Source organism: Sinocyclocheilus grahami, unplaced genomic scaffold (assembly GCF_001515645.1).
Source record: "Sinocyclocheilus grahami isolate Dianchi unplaced genomic scaffold, SAMN03320097.WGS_v1.1 scaffold276.1, whole genome shotgun sequence".
In the NCBI taxonomy this organism is placed as follows: domain Eukaryota; kingdom Metazoa; phylum Chordata; class Actinopteri; order Cypriniformes; family Cyprinidae; genus Sinocyclocheilus; species Sinocyclocheilus grahami.
Window position 1 is genome coordinate 420,898 of NW_015505455.1, and position 14,780 is coordinate 435,677.

The 14,780-nt window shown below is 36.5% G+C and overlaps 1 protein-coding gene across 1 annotated transcript in view; it reads right to left on the reverse strand.

Moving 5' to 3' along the window:
- Positions 1-292: 292 nt before the first annotated feature.
- The window catches only part of LOC107600019 (succinyl-CoA:3-ketoacid coenzyme A transferase 1, mitochondrial-like), a 73,929-nt gene continuing 59,441 nt past the window's right edge, over positions 293-14,780 (reverse strand). Inside the window, exons 16-18 of the mRNA XM_016291786.1 lie at positions 3,664-3,691; positions 1,412-2,120; positions 293-824 (exon numbers count right to left, since the gene is read on the reverse strand). Of these exons, the coding sequence (XP_016147272.1) occupies positions 293-824; positions 1,412-2,120; positions 3,664-3,691 (1,269 nt within the window). The remainder of the gene's footprint in view (positions 825-1,411; positions 2,121-3,663; positions 3,692-14,780) is intronic.

Below are 14,780 nucleotides of genomic sequence, written 5' to 3' on the forward strand. Positions count from 1 at the left end.
GTATTCCATGCAGGAAGCAGAAAGACCCCCTCTCAGTCATTTGAATTAATGCATTTTGAAATCTGCTTTCTGCCAAGAGTTTCATGTTTCTAACCAAGCCTGACAAATCCTGATCAGTGAAACCCAAGAGACTCTGAGCAACGACTAATAACTGTAATGAGATTAAATTGGGACTGTAAAAAAATCTGCCTAGTGCTGATTTGAAGATAACAGAGAGTGAGATCTAATGAGTCAGCATGTTCTTTGATGCCAACCATTTCACAGAATGGATTTTGTAACAGTGTGCGATAGCTTACCTCTCTGTGATGGTCTCCCTCAGACCGCTGGTGACACCCTTCATGACGGTGCTTGCTTTGGGAGTGAGAACCACTTGGGACACAAAAAAGGTGCCCTTACGTCTCCGATCCTTTACTGAGGCTTGAAGGAACTGAATGAGCTTCTCAGGATCTGTGGTATTGGCCCAAGGAGAGGGCATCATCTGACCAGGCCACAGGAAAGGAACCTCCAGAGCCATGGGATTGTGATAGAAGACCAGCACCTGATACTCTTTCTCCCAGAGGTACTTCAGGCTTACCTCTTGAGCAAACACTACTGGACAGAGTCGGTCTCCGAAGATGGTGCGCAGCATCTGGACCAGCTTCTCGTGATGGAGGTTCTGTACGCCGTAGAAGTGGTTGAAGTCCAGGAACACGACCTCGCGAGCATGGGAGGCCAGGAAGGTGCTGATCTGCTCCAGGCCTTCACGTACGGTGGCGCTGAACAGGCCGTGTGCAAAGTAGAGCTCGTTGTCGGGGTCTCTGGGTTTGGTGGATATGCGGAGACGTCTGGGTAAGAACATATTTTGCAAGAATTGTTTTACAAATATTTATTATCTAATCAGCTGGAAAAAAAGATATTTTCCAAATATTTCTTCCTCAGAAATACTAAAAGAATCATTCCTTTAGGAAACCAGAATCACTGAGAGGAATCTAATTATTCAATTCCTTTACAATTCCAATGCCTAGTTAATATAGCTGTGCTTAGCTGCATGCCCAGTGGCACACAATATATCATGCCTGCTGATGGGCGAGAAAGAAATAATATAAGATCATCCTCTGACAGCCGCAGATGCCAATGTATTCCATGCAGGAAGCAGAAAGACCCCCTCTCAGTCATTTGAATTAATGCATTTTGAAATCTGCTTTCTGCCAAGAGTTTCATGTTTCTAACCAAGCCTGACAAATCCTGATCAGTGAAACCCAAGAGACTCTGAGCAACGACTAATAACTGTAATGAGATTAAATTGGGACTGTAAAAAAATCTGCCTAGTGCTGATTTGAAGATAACAGAGAGTGAGATCTAATGAGTCAGCATGTTCTTTGATGCCAACCATTTCACAGAATGGATTTTGTAACAGTGTGCGATAGCTTACCTCTCTGTGATGGTCTCCCTCAGACCGCTGGTGACACCCTTCATGACGGTGCTTGCTTTGGGAGTGAGAACCACTTGGGACACAAAAAAGGTGCCCTTACGTCTCCGATCCTTTACTGAGGCTTGAAGGAACTGAATGAGCTTCTCAGGATCTGTGGTATTGGCCCAAGGAGAGGGCATCATCTGACCAGGCCACAGGAAAGGAACCTCCAGAGCCATGGGATTGTGATAGAAGACCAGCACCTGATACTCTTTCTCCCAGAGGTACTTCAGGCTTACCTCTTGAGCAAACACTACTGGACAGAGTCGGTCTCCGAAGATGGTGCGCAGCATCTGGACCAGCTTCTCGTGATGGAGGTTCTGTACGCCGTAGAAGTGGTTGAAGTCCAGGAACACGACCTCGCGAGCATGGGAGGCCAGGAAGGTGCTGATCTGCTCCAGGCCTTCACGTACGGTGGCGCTGAACAGGCCGTGTGCAAAGTAGAGCTCGTTGTCGGGGTCTCTGGGTTTGGTGGATATGCGGAGGTCAAAGAAGCGGATGCCCGCCTCCAGCTGGCTGGTGAAGTTCATGGTCTGTGTCGCCAACCACTTCCTCATCAGCTTCTTGGCCACCGTGCCAAACACAGAGACAAAGTTCTGCACGGTCTCAGGCTGCTCCGGCCCAACTGGTGAGGCTTCGTCGATGTAAAAACTAAAGGAGTCGTGGGAACCTGGATGAGAAGATTTCTGATTTAGAGATATTTATTTAGAGAGAACATAAAAATTATGATGGCATCTGAGTGAACAAATGCAATTTTCTAAATGCCAAAAATTTTATAATGTAATATAATATAACATTCAAACATTGACATAACTGAATACTTTTATTCAGCAAGGATGCATTAAATCAAAGGTGACAGTAAAGACATTTATAATGTTGCAAATTATTTTATTTCAAATAAATGCTGTTCTTCTGAACTTTCTATTCATCAAAGAATCCTGAAAAAAAGTATCATGGTTTCCATAACTGTTGATAAACATTGATAAAATGTTTCTTGAACAGCAATTCGGCATATTAAAATGATTTCTGAAGGATCATGTGACACTGAAGCCTGGCATAATGGCTGCTGAAAATTCAGCTTTGCCATCACGGGAATAAATTATATTTAAAAATATAGTAAAATAGAAAACCGTTATTTTATATTGTAAAAATATTTAATAATATTACTGGCAGTACTGTATTTTTGATCACTGAGTCCTTGGTGCCCATAACATAAAAACATTTAAAAAAAAATCTTATTTACCCCAAACTTTTGATAAATGTATAGATATTTATTTAGAGAGAGAACATAAAAATTATGATGGCATCTGAGTGAACAAATGCAATTTTCTAAATGCCAAAAATTTTATAATGTAATATAATATAACATTCAAACATTGACATAACTGAATACTTTTATTCAGCAAGGATGCACTAAATCAAAGGTGACAGTAAAGACATTTATAATGTTGCAAATTATTTTATTTCAAATAAATGCTGTTCTTCTGAACTTTCTATTCATCAAAGAATCCTGAAAAAAAGTATCATGGTTTCCATAACTGTTGATAAACATTGATAAAATGTTTCTTGAACAGCAATTCGGCATATTAAAATGATTTCTGAAGGATCATGTGACACTGAAGCCTGGCATAATGGCTGCTGAAAATTCAGCTTTGCCATCACGGGAATAAATTATATTTAAAAATATAGTAAAATAGAAAACCGTTATTTTATATTGTAAAAATATTTAATAATATTACTGGCAGTACTGTATTTTTGATCACTGAGTCCTTGGTGCCCATAACATAAAAACATTTAAAAAAAAATCTTATTTACCCCAAACTTTTGATAAATGTATTGGTAGTGTATATTGGTGGTGTACATACATTTAATAATAAAGATTTATTCTGTGGATCTATTTAAGTAATTTAATTAAAGTTTATATTTAACTATATTTTGACTAAATATTTTTAAATTTAAGAATGAAATAAAAACTGATATTTAAGTTAAGTTATAGAGAGCAGCTTTTCATCGACACAGAATATTCTGGCAGGCATGTCCCTGAAAATATTCAGTTTTGGCTCCTTGCTGGTAAAGTTATAGAACGGTCCTGCTTTATGATCTTGTAGACTTCACAGACATGCACAAGACTTTGAATGCACATTAAATGTGCCAAATGGGACAGGGCCATCTGCTCTAAAAATTATGAGAACAATGATTTTAAGGTAACTTGCTCTGAAAAAGACTTAAATCCAATACTGCCTGACAATCTGCAGTACTTTTGTATATAAGTATACATATAATGTATACACAATACATATAATGGCTGTTGTAATGGTTAAATGGAATAATGCAATAGCCAACACTTGCATCCAGACTGCAGCAGGAGGAAAAGCGTTGCCAGGGCCTACATGATAATAACATGGTGTTCACAAGCACGCTTTCAATTTAAAGACAGAGCAAAGCCAGGTGCTATGTTTGATCTCCAAAAATCAAAACAACTATTTAAATAGATGCATTGCTAATGTAATTAAATGAAAGCATTAATCAGTCTATAACCGGTGCGTGTGAGAGAGACTCTCAGAATATTATTTTTGATGAATAAACAATGCATCTCTGCATCTGAATGCAGCACTGTAGCCATCAACATTCACCATGGGAAAGGACCATTAGGCAAACAGCTGTCTGCTTGGCAAAGACATCTCAGCAAACACCACAACACCAAAACCAGTCGAAATGATGGAAGCATTAGATGCTGCTTTTAACAAATCAATGAGAAAGAAAGAAAGAAAGAAAGAAAGAAAGAAAGAAAGAACGAATTACAACCTTCAGAGATTTGCTACAGTTTTCCCAGTTCAATGACAATCTGTCTCTATTATGACAATATTGTGTGTCATATATCTAATGAATGTTCATTAAACAGATCAGCCTGGAAATATGCAGATTCTGTTGCTGTTACCTCCTGTGTCAAATTCAGATTAATGAGTAACAGTATATGTCTCATTTCCCTCCTTTACATAGGTAATGCCTTCTGGTACGTGGAAACGGAGGGAAGTCTCCACTAACACAATTTCCATGTGCATTTTATTGAATCAGAGACTGTGAAGGGTAAGATATGAGCATAATTGTAAATCAGTTTTTATGGAAACAGCACTTTACATTACTATTTAAACACGTTTTCTTATTTATTGCCATCCTCTATTATTACATTTTTTAAAAATTATTAATAACTACTTGTTATTTCTCCTTACGGTGTTGTGCAAAACTTAAAGAAAAAGGAAAGTGAACTTACACCGAAGCTTTATTGTTTAACAGAAGAAAACCATGTCAAATTCAACAGGTCCGAACAACTTCAGCTCCATGAGGACACCTTTATTTGGCGTTCTAATAGCTCCTCGGCTAAATGCAAAGGAGTATCTCCTTGTTATGAGATCCTTGCTTTGAGATGCACTGAGCTGATATTAGGAAGGTTTGAGAAATTATTTCTGGGAAAATGGACAATTTAACAAAATGAAAGCAACTGACTGGGCTCATGTTTCACCGCTGAGAGGAGGCACATTAGAGTAGATTAAAGACTCATTTTTGTTTTTGAAACATGCAATCTAGCGATTTATCCAGAGACAATACATTTTGTTGTTCAAAGAAGTCACAGACCTGACTAGAGTAAAATAGATAAAAAGCTAATTATATTATCACACAAACAGAAAATATATCAATTAAAATAATTGTAATATAAACATATATTAATATTAACATAAATAAATATAAAATATTACAAAATAATATTAATTACTATTAGAATTAATAATAATTATTATTATTAACATACATCGGATAGTAACAGTTATGACACAAAACACCTGTTCATAGCATCACTGAACAGAACCTAGATGAGAAAGTGCTGCAGTGTTTACATCATAAGCCTTTATCTTTTGATTTAATGTGTTTTTGTTCATATACTGTACATATGGTGAATGAAGGCTAGCATTAATTATTTTCCAATGTGATCTTTCAAAATCTCCATGGGTTACCTGTCCAACATCACATAATGCAGCTCAGAGACATGCTGGTCATACTAAAAAACAAACCAGCAACAGCAAAACATACAGCAGATTCGATTCAAGGGTTTACGTGAACCCTTAGGCTGCTGAGTGATGATTTAACTACTTATCACAAACGATTGACATGTCTCTGTCAACCACAGGGGACGGCCTCTCAGTTCAGCAGGAAAAAAGTCATCATTACAGGAAAACTGTGCAATTTCATGTATGATCACTTAATCTTTTCCATTTATCTTGTTTATTGAGACATGGCAGGCTAAAAATCCTCTCTTTTGGGTCTAAAGTGCAGGATTAATGGATGAACAGTTGGATGTATAGAAGGATCTAAAGATGAATCAGACAAGAACAAACAGTGCCTTCAAGATTTGAATCCATTACGATTTTTTATGCCTCTAGTGCAACTTTAAGTAATTTAAATCATTTTGTATGTGGCCATGTGTGTGTGATCTGTCAGAAAATAAATAAATAATTCCAACACTTCACCACAGGAAACATTTTGGGTAGGCATTTTTGACATCAAAGCAATGCAATGCTCTACTATGAAGAAAAATTTGTGATAGGAGAAGAGAAAAATGTGTAATTAAAATAATTTTCAGAGAACAATTACATGCAACAAAGATGTGCCTCGATTTTTTTGCTTTCCAACGGAGCATGTACAATCAGTCCAAGTGTTTAGCCCATAACTGGCCACGGGTGCCGTTCATGGACAGGAAAAAGACTTGGCATAGCAGATGAGTTTCTAATGGCACTCTCCTGCTGCCTCAAGGTCAAATGGCTAGACTGGGCAAGAGCATTTCTAACATACCACTGCAGTTAGATTACGAACCCTCTGTGAAGCTCATCAACAAAAAGCTCTGGTAAATGGCACAATCCCACTTAGTCTTCATTAGTGAATAGGTGGGATTACATACGCTACCATGTATGAAAAATAGGGCATGATAACTCCAGTTGTGCCCTGCAAACATCTTTACTGTTCATTCAACAAAAAATTGTTTGTGAAGCTTTATTTTTAAATATATTATATTATTTATAAACAATATATAAACTGCAATAAAAAATTCCAATGTCTTTGAAATAGACATTTTTTAATTTGCAATAATACAAGTAATACATAGATAGTATAAATCCATAAAAGCTTTATGCACAATCATTTTTCAAAGAAAATTATGGAATATGATGCAAAACATTACTGACTGGTTTGTAATTTTTAACCTATTCTTACTGATGCTTTTAACACTATCACTCACTATAATTTTAACAAGAGAATCAGAATCTAGATACAGTACAGTTCAAAAGTTTGGGGTCATAAAGACTTTTTTTTATGTTTATTATTATTTTAACAATAACTTAACTGATAAAGACAGACCTACTCTGAACTATGATGTTGTTAATTAACCCTTTGCAAAGACCTGCCCCCCTTCGCTACTGTTCCCATGTCTGACAAGCCACGGTGCTCTCACTCCACACATCATGTTCTCATGCAGTGAAAACGACATCGTGGAGCAAAGAGGAGACTGACAACGCACCAACAGACAAGACAGAGCAGGTTATTTTTAGTATGAAACAAATCTCAGCTTTCAATTTATTTTCAAATTTAACAATAAATACCATTTTGTGGCTCTTTAATGTGTCATGACAGATCGCAGTAGCTCCTCGTTACAAGCAGCACGTGAACCGATCTTCTCTTGCTCTTTACTAGTTATAGCACGAAATAAACATAACTGAACATCAGAAGATATTTTGTTTCAACCACAGAAACACGTCAATACACACCATTTTTCAAGTTAAAGTCTAGTCCATCGACGTTAATCTACTCTCCTTTCTGTTTTTTTTTTTTTTGGACAAAATGGCAGATTCGGCATCATGATTGATCAGATCGCCTGTTAATCAAGCTTCCTGCAAAGGGTCAATTGATGGTATATGCTTTTGTCAATACCATCATTAATTAATACTTTTATTCAGTATGAATACATTAAATTGGTCAAACGTTACAGTAAATATATTTACAATGTTACAAAAGATTTATTTTTTTTAATTAAAAGCTGCTCTTTTGAACTAACAATTTTTGAAAGAATCCTGAAAAAAGTATCATGGTTTCCACAAAAATGTTAAGCAGCACAACTGTTTTATCATTGATAATAATAATAAATGTTTCTTGAGCCGCAAATCAGCATATTAGAATGATTTTTGAAGGATCATGTGACACTGAAGACTAATGTGTGACACTAATAATGCTGAAAATTCAGCTTCTCCATCACAGGAATAAATGACATTTAATGATTTAGTTATTTTAAATAAGCGCATAAAAGACTTCTTTAGTAAACACTAAAAAAATCTTACAACTTGTGAACAGTAGTGTAATGTTGCTTTTAATCAGCAAAATGTCCCATGTTAAATACATTGCATAAAATAAAATGTTTATGCTTGTATGGCATAAATACTGTTTTTCTGTTTCTTCAGTGTCGTCATTGGCTGCCACTCAAATAGCTGATTACATACTAAATATGATTAAGGGGCAGAGACACATTCCCTTATGAGAGTCGCGGCATGAATGGCTTTGGTTTATGGTTTAATGGTTTTTGGCGGTTTATAGCTCTCCATAAACATCTAATAAGACCAGGTTCCATGTCTGTCTCTGAACTGCAACACCCTGCGTACCTTCAAGGCGCAGGTAGCTGATAAAGCAGCGGTGTCCTGCTTATTCTGTGGGCCTGTCACTTCAGCAATGACACAATTCCTCTGCCCCTGTCCTGCTGCCTGTGCTTGTGACAATGCCAACTGTAACAGGGTGACGACCTCATCAAGCCAGCCATCCAGCAGAGCACAGTAGTGTAAGACAAGCCACACAAAAGCCTGCCTCTGCAAAAAAAAAAAGCATTTCTCTAAGATGCCTATTGTTTGCCAATAGGAGAATGATTCACGTTTTTGCAAGTGTGTATGTGGAGGACGACAAGCCGACCTCCAAAATACTGCCAATACTGATGCTGCAAGTAAACAATGTTGAGTTGCAACAGGAGGATCAGTCGAATCTTTAATCTTAGAGAGAGGTTTGAGAGGCTACAATGATTTCTTGAGCCTCTTAATTTGGAATGACTATAAAAAGAGTTCCGATAGAGGAAATAAAAGACACACTAGATTCTCTTAGCGCAAGCATTGACCTTCACACCGCAGGAGGTGGCAGAGTCAGTTTTTGAGTGGCAGTGCTTAAAAATATCCTGCCCTATATTACGTCCACATACTGACTTTGATGATGTTTAAAGCAGATGGCTTTCTAAAATGACTGTATAGGAAGGAATTGTTATTAGAAATGAGAAAGTTCAAGATTTACTAATACGATGTATTTCCAAGGAAATGTAGAGTGAGATTTGATTTTACCCTAAAATTGATTGGATTGTGAAAAGTGAAGCAAATTTGGTAGGTGGAGCGCTATAGAATGCATTAGTCGGGTTCTGGAAGTAAAAATCACATTCATTTTCTCCATAGAGGAACTTGATTTGAATGATAACTTATAATTGTTAAATACAGACCTACTGTGAACTATGAGTTTGTTAATGGTATGCTTTTCATGAAGCCATCAAAAACTTATTTTTTTAAATAATCATGTTAAACAGCGGAATTCCTGGTGAAAAACTACATTATCCATGAGTCTGCACATAAATCTCCACCAATCAGAGAATCACGGCAAGCAAATTGCACCAAAAGAATTCCGCCCACTTCCAGGAAGCACCACAAATGATAGAATCCATTTCCCTACGCTCTCAAACTATTTATATACTAAATACATATTCATATTATGCAATAAACATAAAACATACTTTTCAATACAATCTTTAAATCAACAGTTATAGTTCTTCTTTGTTTTTAAATTCAATGATTTCATTCGTAATGCTTCTTGGGTATTTGTTCCTTCATTAAAGCTAAGTGCAGTCTTTCTGTATCTTTGTCTTTTTATCCAATTTGACATCTTTTTTTTTTTAGCTTAAAATCCAAAATTGTATAATTGTGATTTATTGTGTAGCTCGTTGGTTTGGTTTATGGCTTTAACAGAGACTTTTTAAAATCTCCATGGGAATAATATGCACTAGAACAACACCAGCATAACACAGAAAACCAAGAACATGCATTAAGAAAGTAAATAGGTCGATTCTGGATAATGGTGTCTTTAATATAGACTTGTAAGGTAAAACAAAGTGCATTATGCAAGTTTCAAAAAAACTAAAATATTCTTTTTCTGGAGAATCATGCAAACCTCCAGCAGCCTATGAAAGTGCCTCAGGCTGAAATAAAGCACTACTGAAATATGCATGAGACAATGGCGAAAGATCAATGATTATGTTTTAGGAATTGATCCCGAGGAGCTAAAATGACCATTGCTTTCTCTAATTATATCCATGTACAGCTAAACTGAAAAATTCAGAAAATACTCTTTTGCCAGTGGCTTAAGCAAAATCAAGCTTGATTAACATGGGGTCACAATGAATCAATGAATGGATGTAAAAAAAAAAGCTTTAACTGTTGCAGATGATAAATGCATTTCTACAATGGATGGATGGATGGATGGGTGGATGGATACAAGGACAGATGAATAGACAGATACTTTTTCATTCAGTGTCAGTTGTATACAAGCCCCTGGGCAGAGTGCTTACATTTTAATGGATCTTTTTTCCTTGTCTTTAAGAGTTAATCTTAACCGCGCATTGTAAGTTCTCAAAAGCTCAAAAAGCTCACAGTTTTGCAAGATATCTGTGTGGGAGTGGTATGTGGCCAGAATTCTTACCGAAGACTTAATTTGTTTAGAGCTTTTTGATAAACAGCTGCTATACTACAACTTTTCATCACCCACCTACAGCCTCGCCGACAACACTGCTTTACAAAAGTTTTACAAAAGAGTGATGATGGCAGTGGGTCAAGTTGTCCTTAAGTAGAATACTGCTTTTATACTAACCGACAACACTGCTTTACAAAAGTTTTACAAGAGTGATGATGGCAGTGGGTCAAGTTGTCCTTAAGTAGAATACTGCTTTTATACTATTGCTGGAATGATGAATCCAGCAGAGACTAGCATCAGTGGCATTTGGTGATCTTTTCATCTGTAGCCGTCCATGCAAATGATGCAGCTAAATTTGCACTTATACAGTATGTTACTTACTGTATAGTACGATCAAGAAATCAGAATCTATAATTGATGATTAACAAGTTGATTTGGAGGTGGCAGGCCAGTTAATTGGTCCCTGTGACACAGGGTCAAAATCAGTGACATAGACGTTAATCAGGGGTTTTAATCAGAGCTGTCCAGGCTGATTGCTCCACCCTTTGGTGCAGTTCAACTACCCATACTCCACTATATAAAACCCAAAACCTCTTACTTTCAGAGCCATTCAGAACTAATGTAGGTCATAAAAAGCCCTTTAAATGCACAAGATGAAAACTGTGCTTTTCACATTTGAAATAATAATAATGCAATCCTGGGTCATCTTGTTCTATGTTTATTCATACTTTGCCCTGGGTTAGGATTCATCTGTATTTATTTGGCATTTGAAGTGTGGTTTAACTCTGCTCTCTTATAAATGCTTAAAATGTTGCTTAACCCTGGGCTTAAAAAGTCATTTAGTTAAGCATAGTGTGAAGCCTGCACAAAAATTTATAGGAAGAGTTCACCCAAAAATGGAAATCTGCTGAAAATGTACTCTGATTATTGTGATGTTTTTATCAGCTGTTTTGGACTCTCATTCTGTCAGCACCCATTCACTGCTGAGGACCCATTAGTGACCAAGTAATGCTAAATTTCTCCAAATCTATTCAGATGAAGAATCAAACTCATCCACATCTTTGATCTTTTCCTTGTTTTATTTCTTATTTCTTTATTTCTTTTGGGGGGGGGACTATTCCTTTAAACAGATTCCTACAAAGAGCTCAGTCACTGATTAGATTTGTCTCAACATAAAATACTGACATACTCTCAACGAGTGATGAATCATTATTGGTTGTACACCATGAACATGGGCAACGCCTGTATGTAAATACAGCCTTGAATCTGATTCCAACATGCCTTCCAATGTATTTTTATTGCTCTGCACTTCCGGACAGTGTCAACAATCACAGTTTCTATAATTGCCACCTATGTCACATCTTCTAAGTCACTATGTGCACAATTGGAGCATATTATGGGGAGTTCTGCCTGTGAGAAAGGTGTTTTTGGATATGATGAGAGAACAGGCATTGAATAAGGTGTTTTACATTCTTAAAAATAGAGGTTCTTTAAAGGGATAGTTCACCCAAAAATTTAGCATGTTTTTTTTACTCTCATAGATTTTGTTACCATTGCCATGCATTATACGACTGATAGACTGCAACGGCTGGAGTTCAAAATCTCAGTTTGTGTTCTACTGAAGAAACAAAGTCACCTACATCTTGGATGCCCTGGGGGTAAGCAGATAAACATCAAACTTAAATATTTGGGTGAACTATCCGTTTAAGCGGATTTTCGTAGCAAAGCCATAGAATAACTATACTGGGTTTCTCAAACCTTTCAGTGAACAGTTCTTGAGAGTTATTGTAAAGAACTACACTTTCCAGTGGAAAAGTTCCAAATATGTTAAAGGTTCATAGAACCACGGATGGAAATAAAGAACCTATACGTTTAAGAGTGTAGGTATTATGGAAATTATTACTTGTGAATAAGGTGTTTAGGGTTTTTAAGAGTATTGCCTGTGGTTGAGATGTTGCGTAAGGTTAAAAAAAAAGTGAAATATTCTTTACTTCGCTGGTATATTTTTTCTTTTACTACTCATCTAACTACAATGTGGGTCTCAGTGCAATTTCGTAATATTGTATCAGGTCAAGGCTGTGGCACACGTGTAGGCTAATTTGTCTCTTAATCCATCGCAGAGACGGATTTCGAGCACCGAGCAACAAGTGTCCTATTTAATTTCTGTCACACGTCTTAACATTATTATAAACTCGCTAGATTGGAGCAATATTAATGTCGACAACCTATCAGTCACACAATAGCTTATGTCATAAGCAGAACCCATTTTATCTACGTTTGGGTGACCTCTCAGTGCGATGTGCGTTTTGAACAAGAGTTGATTAAAATGATTAAAAAACTTTTTTTTTAACGGTCAGTTAAGTCATTTAAGAACCTGACCCTAAGCAGCATATTTCATTTATAAAAATCTGCAGCAATTTCTCACTGTCCAGTTAGTATTCCTCCCATGCGCGCATTAAAAGGCAAAATAAGGCTTACCCGGTATGGCGAGGTTGGTAAGAGGAATACTGTGCAAGGTGTCCGGTAAACTTGACATCCAGTCCGCATAACGGAGGTCGCTCTTCCCCTGAGATGATGCCATGCCGTCGGTTCTCTGTTCGGTGTCCGTGCTTCGCTCGGAGTGCTCTAGTATTCAGCGCCCGGGCTCAACTCTTCTGACCTTGAGGATGTGGACAGATGGGTAGAGAAAGGCAATGTGGTGAAAAAAGCACAGAAAAAGGCACTTTGTGATGTGATAAAATAAAAACAATGTATCTAAAAAGTCTCAGACCATGTCATGCAGCTTGAGTGCTAAATGGTCATACCAAAAAATAAAACAGAGAAAATCATCTTCACTCAACAATAAAAAAAATAGACAAAATTATAAAAACTGAAATTACAAAAATGCAAAATAGAAGCATTTGCACTAGTGGTCTCTGACTTTTAGATCCTACTGTATATTAAAAAATAATTAAATTGAATAATTATATTAAATACTGAATTGTATGAATACAGAGCTGAAATGGCTCCATGTGGACAGATGGGTAGAGAAAGGCAATGTGGTGAAAAAAGCACAGAAAAAGGCACTTTGTGATGTGATAAAATAAAAACAATGTATCTAAAAAGTCTCAGACCATGTCATTCAGCTTGAGTGCTAAATGGTCATACCAAAAAATAAAACAGAGAAAATCATCTTCACTCAACAATAAAAAAAATAGACAAAATTATAAAAACTGAAATTACAAAAATGCAAAATAGAAGCATTTGCGCTAGTGGTCTCTGACTTTTAGATCCTACTGTATATTAAAAAAATAATTAAATTGAATAATTATATTAAATACTGAATTGTATGAATACAGAGCTGAAATGGCTCCTTTTTCATAATAATGCCACTTTAATTTTGGATAACGTACTTTTAAAATCAGCTAGCTATGAAGAATATATCACATGTAAACTACTAGGGCAGTTTTTGGCATTTCTTTATTGTGTTCATTCAGCTTGCAGTGATAAAAATAAATGAAATAAAAAATGTTAATGCGCTCAAACCAGGAGAGCACATCATTAATATAACAATAAACATTTTATAATATTGCAATACATAATACACAATGTTGTTTATAGAGACATAGAAACATTTGTTAGTCAAGACACGTACATGATTTGGTTCACAATGACCTGCAAGAGGTCAAGTGCATGCATTGTGCATGCTAAAGGCCATTACTAAACCAAAACAGATATGTTTGCATGAAACCAGCAGTCTGTTGTTAATGTTCAATGTGACCCAGATCTAACGTTGCTGTAGTCTCATTTCACAAAATACCTGTGGAGCACAACCTGCCACGGGCAGCATGCTTGCTGTCTCGTTGCCTTGAGCCTGCTGTCTCTGTATCCTCTCTTCCACCTGAATGAGAGTCTCTAATTGCTAGAGGATTTGCTTGGGTGTGTAACAATGTAGGCGATAGGATTAATCTACCTGAGTCCCAACCGTAAACTCTGACAGTCTAAAAAAATGTTTCTCTCCTCAGAGATATTGTACAGCATGCTTGTTTATTTTTTTCAATAATCAGGGGAAAGCGAATTGAACAGTCAAACACTGCAAGACGGATGGCGTAATCACATCACAGTTTGCCAGCAATATTTATATAAAAACTTCCATAGCTGGAGATATGCGTTGTGCTGAGATGACAAGTGGCATATTGGCTCAGAAAGCCATTCTTGGATTCATATGTATTCTAGGAAGCAAGTATGTTTGCTCTGTATTGGTTCTATTTCTATGATGACACCACATAATGAAAGCATCTTATAATAAAAATAAGTCCATGAACTAACATATGAACCACATACAGTACATTAAAAGGGATCATGAACTGACTTTGTTTATTATTTTGTACTGTTTTGTACTGTTCTCTGAGGTCCACTTATAATGTTATCAATTAAATTTATTTCATTATTAAATAACATTTTTTTTTTTTTTTAGAAGTAATAGGCTATTGTCTGTCCCATTTTGACCCCTCATCGGAACGCTCTGTTTGAATAGGCGTGG